This window comes from Abramis brama (genome assembly GCF_963993115.1).
Source record: "Abramis brama genome assembly, chromosome: 18".
Classification (NCBI taxonomy): Eukaryota; Metazoa; Chordata; class Actinopteri; order Cypriniformes; family Leuciscidae; genus Abramis; species Abramis brama.
In genome coordinates this window covers 32,757,867-32,779,663 of record NC_139980.1, presented here as the reverse complement: position 1 = coordinate 32,779,663, position 21,797 = coordinate 32,757,867, and the positions used below count along the sequence as shown (strand labels likewise).

The following is a 21,797-nucleotide window of genomic DNA, read 5'->3' as shown; positions in this document are numbered from 1 at the left end:
TCTCTCTCTCTCTCTCATATTCTCTCTCTCTCTCTCTCTCTCTCTCTCTCTCTCCCCGACATTGAGTGACACCAGAGGTGGACAGTAACAAAGTACATTTACTTGAGTACTGTACTTAAGTACACTTTTTGAGTATCTGTACTTTACTTGAGTATTATTTTTTCTGTAAACTTTTTACTTTAACTTCATTACATTTGAAAGACAAATATCATACTTTTTACTCCACTACAATTCTGTCAAGGTCCTTGAGTAGAAAGTAACATCAGTCAGTGGATGATTTTGGTTGCAGGGGTTGCATTTTGGTTGGAAATGAAAGTTGGGTTGACGTCAGAACCCTGCATCTGATTGACATCAGAACCCGACGTCAGATTGACGTTGGATATTGATTGAAAATAAAAGTCGGGTTGACGTCAGAACCCGACTGATGTTAGTTTCTGACGTCAACCCGATTTTCATTTTCAACCACAATACAACGTCTGTCCAACGTTGGAGATAAACGTCAATCTGACATTGGATTCTGACATAAACCTGATTTTCATTGATATGAGGGAAGGCAGGCGTAGATTCAGAGGCATACGGCACTTTAAGTATTACATACAACAATAATAAAACAATGCACTGACATTTACTTTTTACTTTTGATACTTAAGTATTTTAAAAAAACGAGTACTTCTGTACTTTTACTTAAGTAAGAATCAGTCTTTACAACTTTTACTTGTAACGGAGTAATATTTGACCAGTAGTATCTATACTTTCACTCAAGTAAGGAAGTTGTGTACTTTGTCCACCTCTGAGTGACACACAAACCCGCCTCTTCTCATTCACTTGTTTCATTTGCTCCAGATGAATATTTGTGCTGTTACAGGGCTTGAATTTCGGCGTTAGATTGTGCGTATTGCGCAAAATTTGACTCATTCCTGCAGATTTTGTGCTCAAACCCAAAGTGTGTGAACATAAAGTCTCCTCTCAGTACTAAACTGAGTTACATTTCACTGCTGCTTATTGTGCTTAATACACACAAAATAATGTAAAAATGCCGGTCTTGCCGAGTATTTACGCAAACACAGTCAGTTGAGAAAGAAAACGCATGTGTAACAGTATAATGGATCCGTGCGTCAGGTCTTAAAGTGACAGCAGCCTAATAAACCTGCTGCCAAATTATGAGATCACATTAAAATATCTATATGGCAGTTTTTCCCCATGGTATCAATGTCTTGCTTGGTTGTGAATGTTATTTCCAACAACAAAGCACTTAAAAGCGACAAACTCATATTTATGAATTCAGAAGTGGGAAATAGGACATATCCGATAGCATGTGAAGGCACCATGAGTCCTAAAACCATTTTTGAACTCAATGTTTTTTTTTTTTTATGGCTCTGAATGGGTCTATGGTGAACACAAGCTTAAGAAATTTGTGATTTTTTTTAATTTTTTTTAAAGCTTTTAATGCTGAACAGGAAAAATCATCTACTCACTATTCTGCTTTCCTAGCCATACGCTGTTTAAAATCTCAAACTATTCTAACTTAAATTTTCCAACTTGTTGCTTAGTGATGGTGACATTGTGACCGTGTTGTAGTTCGTTTATAGCCTAACTTTAGATTACTGTGTGTAGGCTAGGCTTTAGGATTCATTAAAAACTGTGTGAAGATGATCATGATGAACAAAACGCCTAGGAATCCTAAACTCTTGTGAGTTTATTTTCTGCAAAAATCCTGTTGGCTTTTTGTCAAGGGAACCAGACAAAAATACGTCATCCCTGCAGAGCTTTAAACATGTTGTCCTCTATCTTGTTTCTCTTTTGTTTTTCTTTTCCTTTTATGTACAAACTGCGTTAGTCATCATCTCTTTCCGCATCTGTAGAATCTGGAAGTGTCCGTAACCGAAGACTTCCTGGAATTTCTGATGGAGGGAGCCGTGGCTGTTGAGGTCTATGGCCACAAACAGGCAAACCCGCGCAGGAATCTGGCTCTCTGGGACCTCGGAGTGATTCAGGCGAAGACTCGCTCTCTCAGAGAGAGGTACACCTGCCTTTACCGATGAAACATAATATGTATAACTGATCATTTCTGTGACAGCAGAATTGATTTAGTCAATGTTCAGATGATCGTGGGTTTCCCAAACTGGGGTTCTTGAGCTGAAGGAAAGCATCTTAAAAATGTAAAAAAAAATATATATATATATATATAAAAGAGAGAGAAAAAAATATAACTTCAAAGTAAAACACTTACTAAAATGGTATTTAGTAAAATATTAATAAATATAAATGTAATATTTTCTTTGTTTACCTGCATGTCACTATGCATTCATGTGACTATGAACCAACATTAATGTCAAATAATTTATTTTGAAATATTTGTTTTAAACAGGCAAAATATAATACTTACTAAATTAATAATTACTTACTAAAATATTTCAAATATTGACTTAAAATCTCAGGGCTACTTGGGTCGAAGAGGTTTGACAAAATTTTGGGAATCCCTGAACTAGGGTGAAAAGGAAAATACGTACTATTTTGTGATATTTTAAAACGTAAGTCAAGACAAATTTATTTGTATAGTGCTTTTCACAATACACAATTGTTTCCAACAGTGTTGTCATATTTTTGAAAACTGCACCCTTGGTTTTACCTTGCATGCTCTTATTGTTATAGAGCAAAAGGAAGCGTGGCGCTGAACGCCCTTATATGGAGATGGTTGGGCGTGTCTTATGCTAATTACTAACTGCAGGCTCTGGCCTCCTTACTTAGAACAGAATCCGGAATAATCAACATCAGAATCGTGACTCAGTTTTTCGGTCTTATTTTAAAGGTGTTTTATTAGTTTGTAGAGATAATATTTTTTAATTAATAAAAATGTGTGCAGGTGGAGTGAAGTGACCCGCCGGCTGGAGCTCTGGGTGCAGATCCTGGAGCTGAACGATGCTGGAGAGTTTGTGCCGGTGGAGGTTCAGCCAGCGAAGGACATCTGCACTGGAGGAATCTTTCAGCTTAAACAGGTCTGTGTGGATGTTAATGATAGTGACAAGATGTAGAGCTTCATTTGCAGTGTGTGCTGATGCAGTTCATGAATGTGTGTGTCAGGGTCAGTCCAGGCGTGTTCAGGTGGAGGTTCGTTCGGTCCAGGACTCCGGCACCATGCCTCTGATCACCGAGTCTGTGATCAACGTCTCCATCGGCAATGTGGAGGTCCATCAGACTCGACCTGGCAGAAGCACAGAGACCCAGACGGTGAAAACTTCTTGACTGTCTTTCTTACGTCATTGGATCTAATTCATGTTTTCACTTGATTCACTAACAAGTCACTTAAATCAGCTCAAACCAGACGTACACTAAAATAGCAGATAACCTCAAAAACATTTAATGCATTAAGATTTTATATGTTGTTTTTTTTAACATTAAGTGACAAGTTACCCTACAATAAATCTTATTGTATAATTTAATTAAATATTTTAAAACTTAAAGCTGTAGTCTACGATGTTGAAAATCGGTCGAGAAAGCCTGAGACGGATGGGAAGTTTTAAAAAACTCATCCCGCCCCTCCACACACACACCCCTCCCCTCTGTGCTACCTGATCCCTCCCACCGGGAAACGACCTGAACAACGTCACTCAGTCAAGCTGTGATCACCGGTAGTAAACAGCGCATCTTGTTCAAATTCCGATCGGCTCGAACAGAAACCCGCTAGGCCTACTGAAATATATTCAAGCACTTCAAGAAATATAATTACTTTGACCCGTGATAGGCGATGCTAAACGGCTAACATTCCAATGCCGACCGGCAGCATGAGCATGTTGTCAGACTGATAAAAAGCTATTTATGTAACACCTCACACCATAAAAGTATAAATAAATGCTTACCTGCTCAACAAAAAGTCAGCCGTGTCAGCGTCGGTTTTCAGTCCCAAATCTCCACTGCTGAGCTGATGCTACTTTGCTAGCTACCATAGACTGTCAGCTGCTTGCCCGCGAAATTTCATGTCGCAGGAGGGGGGCGGGGTGGGGTGCGGTGGGGTGGAGACGCGAGCGCCACGTGGAGTTTCAAGTGGAGCGGGGGATTGGATGAGAGCAGTTGACCAATGTAAGCTGTCCGGCCAGACAGCTTACATTGGTCAACTTCTCTGCAGCTGTACACCCAATAGAGTGAATGGATTTTTTTCATTCTTTTTTCTCTTCATATTGTTAGGATTGTACTGTAGAACCATAACCAGCATCTAAACGAGGTTATTAATAATGAACAATCTTTGAAATCGTAGACCATAGCTTTAATATGTAAAGTAAGTGATCAGTTCTGTTTGCAGTTTTATTATAGTATTATTTATATATTTTATTAATATTTTGAATGTGTCTGTCTGAATGTGTATTAGTTTTTATTTATTTCCAGTGAGTAATTTTAGTGCTTCAACTTTAAAATTATTTTAGTTAGTTGCAAAGGAAACATTTCTGACATTTAGTTTGTTTTTCATCTTTTATTTTTAGTTTAGTTTAGTTCAGCTTTAAGATAATTTTTGTTAATTTAAATAGTTTTAGTTTAGTTAATGATAATAATAGCCCTGATGCCATTATTAATAGTCATACCACTTGCATTAATAGTTTAATGCTTAATATGTAACCAAAATGATCATTTCTGCCTAATAATTTAGCTGGTCACATGTAGTTGAGGCGTATATAAAACTACTTTTGGAAATTGCACACTTGGCTTTAGTCAAAGAGTTCACCATGCATGCTGGTATTGTTAGAGAGCTAAAGGAAGCTTAGTGCTGAAAGCCCTTATATGGGCGTGTCTTATGCTAATTACTAACCGCAGGCTCACGCCTCCTCATTTAGAACAGAATCTGAATTGATCAACATCAGAATCGCGTCTCAAGTTTTTCTGTCTTATTTTTGAAGGTGGGAGATAAAGACGTGGACAGTTATCAGGTAATGATTTTCAGGCTTTTTTTTAAATATGTAAATGATGTCTGATGATTGGCTAACCTCTGTGAACCTTTGTGGAGTTTTCACTGTCATCGTGTAAATGTAGATGGTTGTATGTTAATGAAGCTATGTTATTATATTTTTTCAGAATAATTGGAGTCCATAAGATTTTTTTTTTTTTAAAGAAATGTGTTTATATTTATAGTAATAGTTCAGCAAGAATGCAATTGGTCAAAAGTGACAGTAAAGACGTATTATGTTACAAAATATTTCTATTTAAAAAAAAGTTGTTGTTTTGAACCATCTATTCATCAAAAAATTAAATATTAAGCTGTTTTCAACTGATAATAATCAGAAAAGTTTCTTGAGCTTCAAATCATCATATTAGAGTGATTTCTGAAGGATCATGTGACACTGAAGACTGGAGTAATGATGCAAAAAATTCAGCTTTGCATTTAAGAGTATAATCAAATACCAAAGTTATTTTAAATTGTAAAAAAAATTCACAATATTACTGTTTTTACAGTATTTTGATCAAATAAATGCAGCATTGATGAGCAGAAGAGACTTGCAGTTCAGTATGGTAGATATGAGCTGTGTGTGATTAATATAGCCGTGTGTTTTCTGTGTTTCTGTTTCTCCCTGTAGGAGTTTGATCTGGAGAGACTCAGGGCCCAGTGGCTCATGGCTCTAACTGAACGACAGGAATATCTGGACCAGCGTCTCCAGAAACTTGTTGGCAAGCAAGGTAGGAATCCACCCTCAAACGTGTATCAGAGATTCAGGGAACATCACTGATGAAAACATCTTTCTTCTGACATGTGTAGATAAGTCAGAAGAGGACGTGGAGAGCGAGTCCCAGCTGCTGGAGTGCCGTCTCACACTGACAGAGGAGAGAAACGCTGTACTGGTGCCCTCTGCTGGCAGCGGTATCCCAGGAGCCCCTGCGGAGTGGTAGATGCACATCAGTTCTTCCACGTTCATATGTTATGCTTTGATGGTTCTAGAACATCTTTCCATTCAGACAATCATAGGACTAACCGGATCCAACCATAACCACCTTTTAAAGGCCGTGACTCCCCAAACCGACGCTTTCTCTCTCTCTCATCTCTCCGACAGCGAGTGACACACAAACATGCCTTTCCTCACTCACTTGTTTCATTTGCTCCGGATTATGAATATTGTTGGTGTTATAGGGCTTGAATTTCAGGGCGTGTGGGATTGAGCTTATTGTGTATAATTTGACTCATTCCTGCAGATTTTGGTGCGTGCACATAAAGCTGCCTCTCAGAACTGAGTTGTTTCTCGCTGCTTATTGCACTTAAACAGTCAAATACATGTCAAAATGCAGGTCTTGGTGAGTATTCATGTGTAAACAGATGTTAACAGTTGTTTTAAGTGAACGTAAAGAGTAGAGAAAGAAAACGCATGTGTAACAGTATAATGGATCCATGCGTCAGGTCTTAAAGTGACAGCAGCCTAATATACCAAATTATGAGATCATATTAAAAATATGGTATCAATGTCAAAATTCTGGCCAGTGAAAATGTTGAGTGGCTTTTTCTTACATGCAGGCACAGAACGCACATGCTAGTTGACATTCGCGTGTAGTCCTTTTGGTTTGTTCAAGACCGAGACGCAGCCGATGTGAGACTACAACACAGTCGGCTTTTGTCGCTGCTAGTTCTTTGACGCCAGTTTGGTGTGTCACAGCCTTAAAGTTCAAGTTCTAGAACAAAACCTTACAATCTGATTGGTTGATAGGAATGTTGTTGTGCTGATTCTTCACATGAGCCTTATTTTCACTGTCTGGTTCCTGTTCCTGCAGGATTCCTGTGCCAGGGATGGAGAACCACATCCCAGTCATCTTCCTGGGCCTCAGAGGTAAATATTTGTAGCTTTCATTAGGTATTTTTTAGTTTTAGTTCACTTTTAGTTGTTTAGTTATTTCCAGTTAGTAATTTTAGTGCTTCAATTTATACTTGTTTGTGACCCTGGATCACAAAACCAGTCTTAAGTCGCTCGGGTATATTTGTGGCAATAGCCAACAATACATCGTATGGGTCAAAATTATAGATTTTTCTTTTATGCCAAAAATCATTAGGATATTAAGTAAAGATCATGTTCCATGAAGATATTTTGTAAATTTCCTACTGTAAATATATAAAACATTTATTTTTGTGAGTGAATGCAGCACAATCGTGAACATAAATGAACATCTTTAAAGGCGATTTTCTCAATGTTTCGATTTTTTTGCACCCTCAGATTCCAGATTTACAATAGTTGTATCTCGACCAAATATTGTTATATCCTAAACAAACCACACATCAATGGAAATCTTATTTATTCAGCTTTCAAAATTATGACCTATGTGACTGGTTTTGTGGTCCAGGGTCACATTTTAGTTTTTCATCATTTGTATTTTATTTTATTTCAGCTTTATTAAGAACATTTTTGTTAATTTAGTTTTAGTTAACAATGATAGCCCTGATGTTGTATGACCATTAACAGAGAGCTGTGAAAATGTGGAGTTCTGTTAAATGACTTAAATATGAACAAAATCACACAGGGACTTTGAGTAAAATATTTCACATCAGGTTCAGCTTTTCATCTTTTCTCTCGACTCATCCTCACCCTGATTTGTTTCGTCTGTCATCTACAGCTGATGACTTCTATGATCATCTGTCGGCTCCTCTAGCTGGAGGTCTGGATGCTGTGCTGAACAGAGAAGATAAAGATGATTTCATAGATTTAAAGATGGTCAAACACCATGAGAGTGAGGTGAGCAATATTCTGCATCATGATATCCCACATTGTGAAATACATCCGTAAGTCATTTTTCCTGCCCCCGCTAAAACTGATATGCCACAATATTACAGCCAATCATAATATATCTGATATTAAAAAACATTTCTTCTAATTTGAGGCATTTCCAAATGAAAAAGGAAATTAACAATAAAAGAGTAAAAACATCCAGAACACCATAGCAACGTGATAAAAAAAATGAGAGCACCTTAGCAACCATCCAGAACACCACAGCAACGTAACACTGAGAGCATCTTAGCAACTCCCTAGCAACCATCCAGAACACCACAGCAACGTAACACTGAGAGCACCTTAGCAACTCCCTAGCAACCATCCAGAACACCACAGCAACATAAAAACACTGAGAGTACATTAGCAACTCCATAGCAATCATCTAAAACACCACAGCAACATAAAAACACAGAGAGCACCTTAGCAACTCCCTAGCAACCATCCAAAACACCACAACAACATAAAAACACAGAGTACATTAGCAACTCCCTAGCAACCATCTAGAACACCACAGCAACATAAAAACACTGAGAGTACATTAGCAACTCCCTAGCAACCATCCAGAACACCACAGCAACGTAACACTGAGAGCACCTTAGCAACTCCCTAGCAACCATCCAGAACACCACAGCAACATAAAAACACAGAGTACATTAGCAACTCCCTAGCAACCATCTAGAACACCACAGCAACATAAAAACACAGAGAGCACCTTAGCAACTCCCTAGCAACCATCCAAAACACAACAACATAAAAACACTGAGAGTACATTAGCAACTCCCTAGCAACCATCCAAAACACCACAGCAACATACAAACACTGAGAGCACCTTAGCAACTCCCTAGCAACCATCCAGAACACCAAAGCAACATAAAAACACTGAGAGCACATTAGTAACCCCCTAGCAACCATCCAGAACACCAAAGCAACATAAAAACAACATAACACTGAGAACACCTTAGTAACTCCCTAGCAACCACCCAAAACACCACAGCAACATAAAAACACTGAGAGTACATTAGCAACTCCTTAGCAACCATCTAGAACACCACAGTAACATACAAACACTGAGAGCACCTTAGCAACTCCCTAGCAACCATCCAGGCAGCCATGCAGAACACCACAGCAACATAAAAACACTGAGAGCACCTTAGTAACTCCCTAGCAACCATCCAGAACACCAAAGCAACGTAAAAACACTGAGAGCACCTTAACTCACTAACAACCATCCAGAACACCATAGCAACATGTTAAAAGACATGTTAGAACACCTTAGCAACGCCCTAGCAACCACTCATAATATCAAAAAGAGAACAACGATGCATATCTGGATACAGTGTATTTACTTGAATTAAAAAACTCTTTAAAAAAGTTTTGATTTGTGATGTCCGAGTCATCTCTCTCCTCACAGGTGAAGGCAGAGGCGTCATGGGACTGCACCGTTCACAACAGTCCTGAGCTAAATCGAGCAACAGGGCCAGATCAGAGGGTTTACCTCACCGTCCGCGTTGTCGTTCTGCTCAGTCATCCCGCACAAATGCAGCTGGTCCTACGCAAACGCATCTGTGTGAACCTCACCGGACGACAGGTGTGACAGTTAAAATGATCATGTCTATAATTGATGATGTTATTTTTGTGCTTTGCTTTTTATTGATCTGATTTCTGGCCTGCAGGGTTTTGCTCAAAGTCTGTTTAGGAGGATGTCTCACCGCAGCTCAATTCACGGCTGTGGAGTGACGTTTGAGATCGTCTCGAATATCCCAGGGGTACGTGAAGCACATGAGCAACACAGTCTCTTGACCAGACTATATATTTTAGACTCTATGCTACTGTTCACAAGTTTGGGGTCAGGAAGGTTTTTTATGTTTTTGAAAGAAGTCTCTTCTGCTCACCAAAGCTGCATTTAATTAATCAAAAATACAGTAAAACATTAAAATTGTGAAATATTATTACAATTTAAAATAACTTTTCTATTTGACTATATTTTAAAATGTAATTTATTCCTGTGATCAAAGCTGAATTTTCAGCATCATTACTCCAGTCTTGATCCTTCAGAAATCATTGTAATATGCTGATTTTCTGCTCAAGAAACAGCTCCAGGATTTTTTGACGAACAAAGTTCAAAAGCATTTATTTGAAATCAAAATCTTTTATGACATTATAAGTGTCTTTACTGTCATTTTTTATCAATTCATGCATTCTTGCTTTTTTTTACCCACCCTTTCTGAAAGCAAAACTTTTGAGTGATATTGTACATGAGTCCATGCGAGACTGGTAACAGGAACTGGTGTGTGTGTTTGTTCACAGGACATGCAGGGCTCTGAGGACAGGGAGATGCTCGCCCGACTGGCCACCAGCACTGACAGCCTTGGAACCGCCAGTGAAGCCGCCATTGAGAAATACCTGCGGAGTGTGTTAGCCGTGGACAACATCCTCACGCTGGACCGTCTCAGACAGGTCTGACATGCGTCATGGTCCCCAGAGCTGTTATATTCTTATTTAGGCATATATACCACCCATACAATACTAATTATGTACATGCAGTATTGTATCAATCTGTCTAAATAAAAACATAAAAGCTCTGGTTTTTGCTACATACTATAAAGTACATTTACATGTGTCGTATTTGTATTTTGGTGAATTCAGGAGGTTTCAGTGAGGGAACATCTGACAGATAAAGGAAAGATTCCCAAACGCTGCCTCAGTTCACCCAATATACCTCGGGTAAGACCTGAACTACGTCTCTGAGCAAACATTCATCATGCAAATCAGCCCAAACTTAAACCAGACATAAAACCCAATGTGTTTATTTTTCAGCTCTCTGGCAGCAGGAAAGATCTGTCCACCAGCCAAGACTATAATGTGAGGAAAAAAAAAAACAGCTTAAATAGTGGTTTTGTGTCACAGTTTGGTAAATACTTAGTATATGCCACTATTTTTAACAATTCGTCACTCAGTAACATCAAGTATACTCTTTGCATTTTAGTCATTTGTTTCATTTTGATTATTTTTTACTGTCCATCCAGATGTTCAGCTTGTTTACCGGTGGTTTGTGTCTGTGCATTGACTTTCTTTAGGGTGTTTGGGACAGTCAGCAGGAGATTTCTGTGCCAACATCATCTCCAGAGAATACATCTCACCCATCATCAATACAAAGTCTAAACTCAGAGCCAGGTATTTGTCCTCGTCCTCGTCCTCTTCTGCTGTCTGACACCTTTACAGCTGAAACAGAGGTTACGTTACCTGATGGAGTTACCATAGCACAGCATCATAATAAAAACAGTCAGAACACCTTAGCAACACTCTAGCGACCAGCTACAACTGTCATACAAGCACCACATTTCTTCAGATAACTTACGTTTCAAGATGTCTGGATGTTGAATCTGATTGTGTCTTTGGCCTGCTGGTCTGTGCATGTACTCAGCACTGCATGGCGCTTTGTGTTAAACGTAAATAAATAAAGTAAAACGGTAGCAGATAAAAGGCATTAAGTGTAATTTGCTTTATTCAGCTGCTGTGCTCTCGATGTTAATGCTTTTTTGTTAATGCTTTATTTATGCTTTGCACTCTTGTTTGCTCTAATGGGTTTCCTGCTCTTTTCTCCTCTGCTTTTCCTCTCTCCTGCCGCTCCTTAAACCCGTGTCCCTGCAGGTTTCTCAGGATTTGCCGCGTCTTATTTCTCCCCAGTGAAAGCTCTGGTGTCTCCAGTACCCAAGATGTTCAAGTCTCTGTTATCCAAGAAAGATGAGAAGAAAGAGCCGCCTCCTCCTGCCTTTGAGCAGGTGAAACACCTGCTGACTCTAAACATATTTCACTAATTATATTTTAGAATTAGAAATGCATAATATAGTATTACCATGGCACAGGTTTGTAAAACTATTTGGTTTTGGTAGTTTATTGTTCATTATTGTAGTTATGTCTCATCTGTATTTAAACTATGTAGGTTTTTTTTTAAATAATAATAATAAAACATTGAAAAATAATTGCAATATAAGTTGTTTGGCAAAATGTGTGGTATTCCTGGTAAAACACTCAATAATATTTTTATTGCCCTTTAATTTCACCCAGAATGTGCCACGTATTATTGTGCAGTCTGTCAGTCTTGAAGACATCAACAGCTGTGAAATGGTTAGTATGTTCGGTTCGAACCTGAAAAGCAAAATATATCAATATGTATTTATATAACATTTGTACATTTTAAATATTAATATAATTAATACAATTGTTTATTTTGTATTTATATATTAGTGCTGTCAAATTTATTAATTCTAACGTGTGTGTGTGTGTGGGGCCTAAAACTAACTTTCTGCCACACCTGCCAATGGCTGGCGAATTAATAAAATTTGCCGGCCATAAATATTTTTTTACCAGCCATGAAACAACAGGCAGTTATGACACAAATTTTAGATACCAGTGCAAATTCACAATTTTCAGATATAGAAATTTAGTAAAGTAATCAAATGTAAAATAACATTGCATCACTGTATAAATTAAACCGATTAATCCTTTTTAAAGTTACAAAAGTTATTCAGTCAAGAGCAGTGAGTGATTTTACTAATCTAATTTTCTAATTGTTGTTTGAATAACATTAAGGCAGCAGGTATATATTAGGCTTCTGTCACTTTAAGAGCTGCACGGATCCAATATACAGATTTTCTTTCTGTATTTTGTATTGCATTTTCTTTCTCAACACATAACTTTGAGACATAAGACATAACTGACTGTTTCACTAGGATACTCACCAATACGGGCATTTTCAGGCGCAAGAAGACGTGAAAGAGTTCAATTTAGTATTTGCGTGCTTGTTCATTTTTGTTCACGTTCATATTCTCACAACAATATTTAGAATTCATCAAAATATTACCGGCCAACTGCAATTGACACCGTTTCATATATATACTGTATCGTGCCAAATGAGTATGTTAGATGCGATTCATTGATTTGACAGCTCTAATATACATAAAATGTGTTTGTGTTTGATATTGTGCGGTAGAATACATTTTGATGCATTTTTATTTTGAAGACTCCACAGGCTCCTTCAGAAGACCGTGCTCAAGACAGCCGATCAGAACCTGCTTCCATTGTGCCCATATTTCCGGTTATTCATGATGGAGTAGAGACCGCTGGGGCATCCGGCATTTCCTCAGAAACCACGTCTGACATCCAGATAGTAAGTCTACATGTATATAGGCATCTCCTTATTAGTATGGTGAACAGTATCTAGTGATGTGGTGTAGTGGGTAACTTAAAAGTTGCTTTTAATACTGTGTATATTATTACTTATAGCTTGAATCTCTATGATCTCCTCAGAGCCATGCTATGGAAACTCCAATTTCAGAGAAACCAGACGTTGAGGAGATTGCGCTGCCTCTTCTTCCTCAGGAGGCTCCAATTTCTTCTATTCCTCCAGTGGCTGAGGAAGTTCTGCCTACTAATCTTTCTTTTGAAGTTGAGGAGGTTCTTCCTCTATCTGTTTCTCCAGAGGTTGAGAACGCTCTACCTTCTAATCTGACTCCGGCGGTTGAGGAGGTTCTACCTCCATCTGTTTCTCCAGAGGTTGAGAACGCTCTACCTTCTAATCTGACTCCGGCGATTGAGGAGGTTCTACCTCCATCTGTTTCTCCAGAGGTCAGAGAGGTTCCACCTCTTTCTGTTCCTTCGGAAGCTGAAGAGGCTCAACCTCCTACTGTTCCCTCAGAGATCGAGGAGGTTTCACCTTCTTTTGCTACTCCAGTAGATCCCAAGCAAAGTCCGGTTTGTGATTCCACCTACAGCTCCATCAGCGACGTCTCAAGTGGATACATCTCCACAAGTGTCTCCACAGCGACTCTCTCTGAGTGTGCGGTCTCAAATGTTGATCCTCCTCTTCCCAACAGCACTGAAGCCAAAATAGACAAGTCTACTTCCAAAAAGATTGAACCAAAGACAGACAGTGTGGTTGTGCCAACAAGCAGCACATCTCCAGAGCATCAATCAAAACTTGAACCAGCTGACCAAGAACATGGAGAACAGATATCTACAGAATCCCAGATATCAGAGGGACACGGTCAAGTGTCTCCTCTAGATGCATCACCTCAGAAACTCATTATGTCTGCTTCCTTGCCTCAAAAAACCAATGACCCCATTGACAATGTCGCTTCAGCCGGCCAAACATCTTGTTCAGGAACCACAGCCCCATTAGTACCATCTACACCATTAGCACCCCCAGCTGCCTCAAAACCATCTGACCCATCTGTACCAGTGAAGACTGCTAAACAGTCAGCACATTCCCAGCAATCAAGACCTGAACAAACCAACAAGTCCACTCCCGCTCCCACTGCCAACCCTTTCCAAATCCACAAAATCAAGACCTCTGGCCTGAAGTCTTTCAAAGGGATTCTGCATGAGGAAGATGAAGAGGGTAAAACTAAACAGGTTGACTCTTTATCTGTGTCTCAAGAGAGATTGGAGATCCTTTCGGATTCAGAGGATTCAAGCCTTGAGACTCCCGACTGGCTGAAAGAAGAGGAATATGTGACTGTGGGCGCCAATAAAACTGGAACAGTCCGTTACGTCGGACCAACTGACTTTGCAAAGGGCGTTTGGGTCGGAGTGGAACTCGATGTTCCAGCAGGTTGGTAATGCTCTTGAACTTGCATAGATCAGTAGAGTCTACAATACTACCATCATGCATATCATATTCCAGTCATTGGAAAGGACATGTAATCCCATGACCAATGTTTCAAAATGGGGCTAACTAGTGCCTTTTTACAAAATGTACACTTGCATAACAGCGATCGACTAACCAACTGTTCCAATTATTACAAATTACGTCTAATCCCATGATCAATGGATCATTTATTAGGGGCCAAGCACCTATTGTAATTGTTTGCATTCTTATTATTCTCCTTTGTCCACTCTTGGAGTCTATGGCAGCCCATGGAACCACTTGCAGGAAAGTTATGAAATTTGGCACACAGATAGAGGACAGTCTGAATTGGCACCATAGCAAATTTGGAGTCTCTGACTCAAACCCTTTAGCCCCACCAACTGTCCAAAGTTGCACTCACGTTTATGCTAATAACTTTTGAACCATAAGGGCTAAAAACAAAATTGGTTGAAAGTGATAAACCATTAAATTATTACTAGTGACTATTTATGATTTTTAGGCATTTTGCCTAAAATCATCTTAAAATGCTGTTAGGGAATTTATAGTTAAAGACCCAAAGACCACATATGATTAATTAAGACCAGGAGTTAGAAGTGCAGTCAATTTAAGAAAAGAGTCAATTATAATAAATTAAAGAAAAAATGTACTGAAGATAGTTTGCTGTTTCATCAGGCAGAAATCAGCTTCAAGACTCAAGGAGTTCGTAGGCTTTAAATTACAAAAATCACAGCAATTATACCCTTCACTAAGGTATAAGCTACATCATTGCTTCAGGTTGAATGATTCTGAATGGCTGAGAAATAGATAAACATAGTAAATTTCCACACATGGACTGATAGACTGAAGCATATCTCCATAATCTGTACGGCTGCCACCAGGACCCTGAGTTAGGTACGAGTGGCCCTCCGAGGTCACAGGACTGTGTGTCTAGGCGCCAACATGTCAGTCAATCTCCAATAATGACACCTGTTCCCTGTACCACTTGTACCAAGAATACTAACACACACACACACACCCCGACACACAGCTTCTTCAAGGTTGGATTTGATCGGGCTCTAACTATAAACAGGAGACTCTTCCCAAAACATCCAGATAACATGTTCTTTCTCTCAATGAGAGGACGCTTTAATATATAACAGTAAAGTAAACGATTTAACTAAGAAATGGTCTCTTAAACGGTTGGTTCCAATGACCCTTGATCGATGATTTTTTTCAAGAAAATCACAATTCTTTTTCATGTTGGTTTTACTGTTTTGCAAGTGACTGAGCATTACAGCCAAAGTAATGTCCCCATTTTAAAAACAAAGCCTTGCAAGGTAACAAAATATGAAATAAAAAAAGAATGGCAGACATTTAGGCCAACGTGGCGGAGATAAAAAAAACTTTGGTCTTATCTTTTAATAACAAAGAAAACAATGACAAAGATACACATAACATACACAACATATAATATACAAATGAAATAAACTGCTTTATTTTTTCAGCTACAGGTGTATTTAACAGAAGCATTCTAGAAAGAAATTAAATGAAAAAATATAAAAATAAAACTACATAGACTTCACTGTATAAATTATACATTGATACTTATTAAAGCTACTATTAAAGTTCTCAGAGTAGTGAGTGATTTTTCACTTTGTTTTTTGTTGTTTTGGTAATTAATACAGGGTTGGAACAACATTAGAGTGAGTAATAAGGACAGGATTTTCATTTTTGGGTGAACTATCCCTTTTAGGACAAGCAGCAGCATGTTAGGCTACTGTCACTTTAAGACTGGCACACATCTAATACACGCACCCGATTTTCTCTCAAATGTTTACTTTTACATTAGACATAACCAACTGTGTTTATGTAAACCTTGTGTGTATTTGACAGTATCAGTGCAATAAGACTCGAAAGATAACTTCCAGTAACCAGGCGCGGTTTGACATGATTTCAGTGCCTGTGCACTTCGGATGAGCGCATCAGCACGCGAATGAAATGTTTAACCAGCAAGGCTTTAAAGCACATGCAAATAATGAACTTTTGTGAATTGCAGTGTCCCCTGAGTGTAACTCGACCTCTGCGTTAACGTGATGTGTTGTACAGTATGTTGGGACGGAGGCGCCAGAACTGAACTGATAGAATGCACTGTAGATACTACGATATTTCTTCAAAAGCAGATCGTGGAGGCATTTTAATCATGATATCACACACCCTTATTGTAACGCGTTGAAGACCTTTCTCAAACAAAACGAGTCCATATTTCATCTCTGGAAGCCGGGATAAATGAGCAAGCACTGTTACTGCATAACTGGCATGGGCCAGACTCTCAGTCACCTCTCAGATATTTAATACAGACATTAAAGAATACATGACAAGAACATTTCAGTAATCACACTGGTAACTTCTATAACGAAGTAAAATCTCATAAGCTTTGAGAAGTCATTCAACTCATTTGATATTGGATTCTGGAATCCACTGCTGCCTCATTGTATATAGTGATTATATCAAGGTATTAATCAATTCCTTCGAACTCCCTTCAATGCCTTTAATTGACCCTTCGCAGGGAGTTTGATTGACATGCGATCTTGACCAATCATAATCCGCCATTTTTGTCCGACAAACGGTCAGGAGAGTTAGTAAGATTAACGTTGGAGGATTTGACGTACTGACGTCTTTCCGCGCTTAAAACAACATTCCTTATGTTTATTTGATGCTATAAATTAACTAGAAGCAAGAGATGATCGGTTCACGAGCAGCTTTAAGAGGCTCTAGCGATCTGTCAGACACATTAAAGAGCCACAAAACTGTATTTATTGTTTAAATTTCTTTTAAAAAATGACCAAATTTGAAAGTTGAGACTTTGTTTCATATCAAAAGTAACTGTCAGCGTCCTCTCCTCTGCGATATATGTTTCACTGCGTGAGAACATGGTGTAGACTAGAGTGAGAGCGCGTGGCTTGTCGGACATAGCAACAGTAACTAAAGTGGGCGGGTCTTTGCGAACGGTAATTTTTGCAGTTGGTCTGATGCTCCCATGCATAACTTATCGTGCCTTCTTTGTGCTTGGCCCCTTAATTGCTGCTTGCAGTTTCATTTTGCAAATGTTCTCCTCGTATGCACCACCAAATGTTTATGCTCTTCATTTCTAGGTAAAAACGATGGTTCGGTCGGTGGTCGCCAATACTTCCACTGCAACCCTGGTTACGGCGTTCTCGTGAGAGCGGATCGGGTCACGAAAGCTACGGGCACCGCTAAAAGGTCGAGGCAGAAACGCAAGCAGAACCTCTCGGGATCGAGTCCCAACTTGGCAGCCCTTACAGCGATGGCCAAAGGAGAGGCTGGAGTACGCAAGGGGGAGAACAGGAAATCTTGGGTTAGCTGAGGACAACACATCCCTGTTGATGTCCGTGTACTGGGGACTCTCTGGGTCAGCAACAGTACTGGTACGACACCGAAACACTACACTGATGGAACTGCAATTTGATGTACTAATGCATATCTACTGTACACTACTTAGTGCCTGGCCCATGTTTTGAGGTGTATTTCCAGCCTCTATAAGCAGTATTTTTGGTATTATTATTATTATTTTTTAAAATGTTTTTTAATATAAAAAGTGCCCTGTTTATTTGGACCCAGTGTCAGGGAGTATGTGCTTGGATACCTGGAAAAATAAGGATACTGATGGATTCACTGAGCGTTTCAATTCATAATTTTACAGTATATATATATATATATATATATATATATATATATATATATATATATATATATATGGAGGTGAGAGGATTTCACCTGTGGAGATTAAAAGTGCCACAGTTTTATTCATAAATGATTGTTTTTAGTGTTATTATGGTGAATTAGTTCTGTATTTTTTTTCTCTCTTTGGTTTGGTACCTTTCTATTATTATTATTTTCTTTTTGAATGAGTAATTTATCATCAGATTGTTATTTAATTTATTTTGCAGATCAATGTAATGACAAAAATAATTATGAGGATTTTATATTGCAACGGTGAGAGTAATAAACTTATTTTATTATCATGCCGCCTTATAAATTTCTGCATGAAATGGTGAAAGATTTGTTTATATATATATATATATATATATATATATATATATATATATATATATATATATATATATATATATATATATACACACACACACACACACACAGACACTTTAAACTCTTAAAACACAGTCATGAAAGAATAAAATCACATGCTTGATCATCAATATACCTTTATTTCCCAGAAGATAAAGTACTAAAATAAACACAAGTTTTAAAAAAAGTCATTTTAAACAAAGAAACTGTACAAAAAGTTCATATATATACTATAGTATACTTACAGAACAGTCTACTGTCCAAAAAAGGCACTAAATTCTTAAATGGAGATACAGATGATTCAGAACAGAATGCTTTTGAAATCATAGAATTATTTGATTCAAACAATCTTTCAATTCATAGTTACTGTATTCTGCTTATTTATATAGTTGCTTTTATAAGCCGTTTCTAGACGTATGAAAATGCACTCTGAAGAACTAAATGGAAAGCACCCCCTTTAAACCAGCAGGGTTACGTTATGGGTTCACAGAATAAAACCGTTCGTTGCTCTGGAATCAAACACTTGAGACAACCGAACGAGTCATTCGTAGTATGTCACCGTGAGATAATGGAAACGTCAATACTTGACGTCATACTGCAGTTTGGCACATTTTATCATGTTTAAAGTGGCTCTAATGACACACAACCATGAACAAGGAAGTTTCCATCCTTTTCAGTTTTTCTTTCTTGTTCTATAAATACAACTGTAAAAGGTCATTTAAACATTACAGCAATAGAAAGACTGTTTGTGTATCGCTGCAATGTTCAAATTCAACAAACTGAAATAAAATGTAAAAAAAATGTGGCAAATAAAATCATGAGTTTCTTAAGTGAAGGGGGTGCTTCATCTGAATCAGACACGCTTCAGGAGACTGCTCTGAACATAAAACAAAAACTGTGTAAAACAATCAAATAAAAAGAATCTTGAATTAATATCCAACAAAAATTGACATTTCGTAAATATCAATTGAACAATTGTACACGGGAAGATAGAGGAAGGATACATAAAATCAGGGCCTCATTCATGTCACGAGCAGAATTAATTTCTGTCAAAATCATTCTTGCGTAATCGCCGTTTAGAGTTTATTTATGCAGCTGCGGCACCGCTATACACTGAATTAACAATAAATTGTTAATGCCTTCAGCATTCTGCAACAAATATTTTTTCAGATTTTTCTAGACTATTTTAAGTCGTAAAGTGAGCAGGATATATTAAAATGTAGCGCATGTATTTATGATACTAAGCGGGGCAGCCGGTCTCGGAGCCTCAACAGCGCCCCCACAGTTTCCCCAATGTAAATCTGTGGTGAAAAATGGAACTGCAGCGCGCTCTCATCGAGAACCACCGAGGCAGGTTTCAAACTGTCCCACTTATTTTCACGTGACCTTACATAAACCTTGCTCCAGAACAAGATGATATCAGTCGCTTCAGATATGTGTCTGCATCGGGTCAGTAACTAGTTGGGGCATGTCTGTTGTTCTTATGTGGAGTAGCATATCAGACTAATGAAAGTATAAATCATTTAAACAGTCATGTGAATAGCTTTTCTATACAGTAGTTCTGTTGTGTTTGTTCTGAGAACAGACATTTGTGTTCCTCACTGGAACTCCTACAACTTGCAACTTCTGAGGTAATAAATACTACATTAAGGCAATTCTAAGATGATATTCTATTTTTAGCATTTGTCATGTCTTTTAATCATCATTAGAGCGCCAACCTAAGCTGAATAACGCAAGGGCATTAGAATTCTGCCAAAAGTGTTTCTGACGTGTTCAGCGATTAGAATACAAAGCTTACAAAATGTTTATCATAAACTAGCGCTAAGACCCAGAATCTGCCCTAACTAAAGTTACGACCAAGAGCCGCTACTAGGGGTGTCCATGGTTAACCGATTAACCGATTAACCGTTAAAAATTGCGTAACCGAGTGAAACATTTTGCTCGGTTAAGTGGCGTCAATGGCGTGCACTGAATTTAGTTGTAATACATTTTTGCACCACCAGAGACCGCTAGACCAGTTTTCTAATATGAAGCGGGCAAAGAATGCGCGCGTCCGAGAGTGAAGGCTGTGCGAGAGTGAAGGCTGTGCGCGAGCGTGCGCGAGCCAGAAACAAACATAGTATCCGCGCCACTGATGGCAGCACAATAATATCTGTCTGCAGAGCCGCAGAGCCACAGCTTTACCCCAGCAGTTTTACCTCGAGCATGCGCAATTTCATCACAACAGTTTTACCCGCAGAGTCCGTTTACCGTTACATTAACCCATACAATTTGTATTATGCATTTCCTAAACATGTACTTGCTAATCAAACACTTTATCTGAACAAACTACTAATCTATAAAACACAATCGGTCTTCCGACCTTTTACTATTGTGTTGATATGCGCGAGGGAGAGAGAGCAATACAGCGCTCGTGTTGTTTGAAGGCGGTGAGAGTGCGCGCGCGCGGCCGGGGCTCTCTCACTGTTTGTTCTTGCGCCCTGTCCACTGATCTAAATAATTATACGACGACTTATTTGTTCCCTCGTTTTAATAAATCGTGGACACGTTGAACAAATTCCCTCCCTCATTTTGATTTAACGAATTACAACGTGGCCAAAAACAGTTTGATACTATTAATTAGTGAATGCTAAAGACCTATTTTTTGTGAATTGGTGAATATTCAGGTGAATTATTTCGTGGCCACGAATTAATAATAATTATTAAACTGTTTTTCTTACCTGTGAAGATAGCTCTTCAGTGAAGGCCGACTATTCTCGTACAGCTTTTTATTCCTTTTTTTGGTGTGTGTGTGTGTGTGTGAACGGGTATTCAGGTGAATTGTTTCGTGGCCACGAATTAATAATACCTCCGCACGTTTTACAAGACCCTTCTCGATCGCAGCAGCAACGAGCACTTTGATCACTTGATTTAAAAAACAAAACATTTCAGCGCTAGATCGCCAAAAAAAAAAAAAAAAAAAAAAAAACGAACGAAATGAATGCTCTGCTAGTTAACTGGAGATGTTTTGTTTATTTGTATTGGTATTCCTGCCGCGAGATGTTTCAAAAGTGGTGGGGACAATACAATATCGACCTTAGAAAATAGTGGTGGGGTCGTGGGGATATGTGACTCACCCGCAAATTACGCCTATCTCGGGGTTGCGGCGCGCACACTATGGTTAACCGAGTATTAACCGCTAAGGGCCTCGGTTAACGGTTAATGAAAAACTTGAAAACGTGCAGCCCTAGCCGCTACTACATTTATGTAAGAAAGAATTACTTTAAAACATCGCTGCAAGTTTGAGATCATTTACGCAAGAATGGTTCTGCGAATTATTTGTTCTGCTCATG

General features: G+C 38.6%; 1 protein-coding gene across 3 annotated transcripts in view; it reads left to right on the top strand.

Moving 5' to 3' along the window:
- The window catches only part of kif13bb (kinesin family member 13Bb), a 42,024-nt gene extending 24,033 nt beyond the window's left edge, over positions 1 to 17,991 (top strand). For 2 of the 3 annotated variants that reach the window (XM_084092115.1, XM_084092114.1), the window contains exons 25-43: positions 1,863 to 2,020; positions 2,864 to 2,996; positions 3,082 to 3,228; positions 4,887 to 4,916; positions 5,562 to 5,661; positions 5,741 to 5,867; positions 6,742 to 6,797; positions 7,576 to 7,694; positions 9,142 to 9,318; positions 9,404 to 9,496; positions 10,038 to 10,187; positions 10,377 to 10,454; positions 10,548 to 10,592; positions 10,808 to 10,904; positions 11,382 to 11,512; positions 11,799 to 11,858; positions 12,754 to 12,900; positions 13,041 to 14,343; positions 17,511 to 17,991. In XM_084092115.1, coding sequence (XP_083948241.1) covers positions 1,863 to 2,020; positions 2,864 to 2,996; positions 3,082 to 3,228; positions 4,887 to 4,916; positions 5,562 to 5,661; positions 5,741 to 5,867; positions 6,742 to 6,797; positions 7,576 to 7,694; positions 9,142 to 9,318; positions 9,404 to 9,496; positions 10,038 to 10,187; positions 10,377 to 10,454; positions 10,548 to 10,592; positions 10,808 to 10,904; positions 11,382 to 11,512; positions 11,799 to 11,858; positions 12,754 to 12,900; positions 13,041 to 14,343; positions 17,511 to 17,743 — 3,384 coding nt within the window. In that variant the 3' untranslated portion in view covers positions 17,744 to 17,991. The remainder of the gene's footprint in view (positions 1 to 1,862; positions 2,021 to 2,863; positions 2,997 to 3,081; positions 3,229 to 4,886; positions 4,917 to 5,561; positions 5,662 to 5,740; positions 5,868 to 6,741; positions 6,798 to 7,575; positions 7,695 to 9,141; positions 9,319 to 9,403; positions 9,497 to 10,037; positions 10,188 to 10,376; positions 10,455 to 10,547; positions 10,593 to 10,807; positions 10,905 to 11,381; positions 11,513 to 11,798; positions 11,859 to 12,753; positions 12,901 to 13,040; positions 14,344 to 17,510) is intronic. The other variant, XM_084092116.1, reaches the window with a different exon arrangement.
- Positions 17,992 to 21,797: the final 3,806 nt, after the last annotated feature.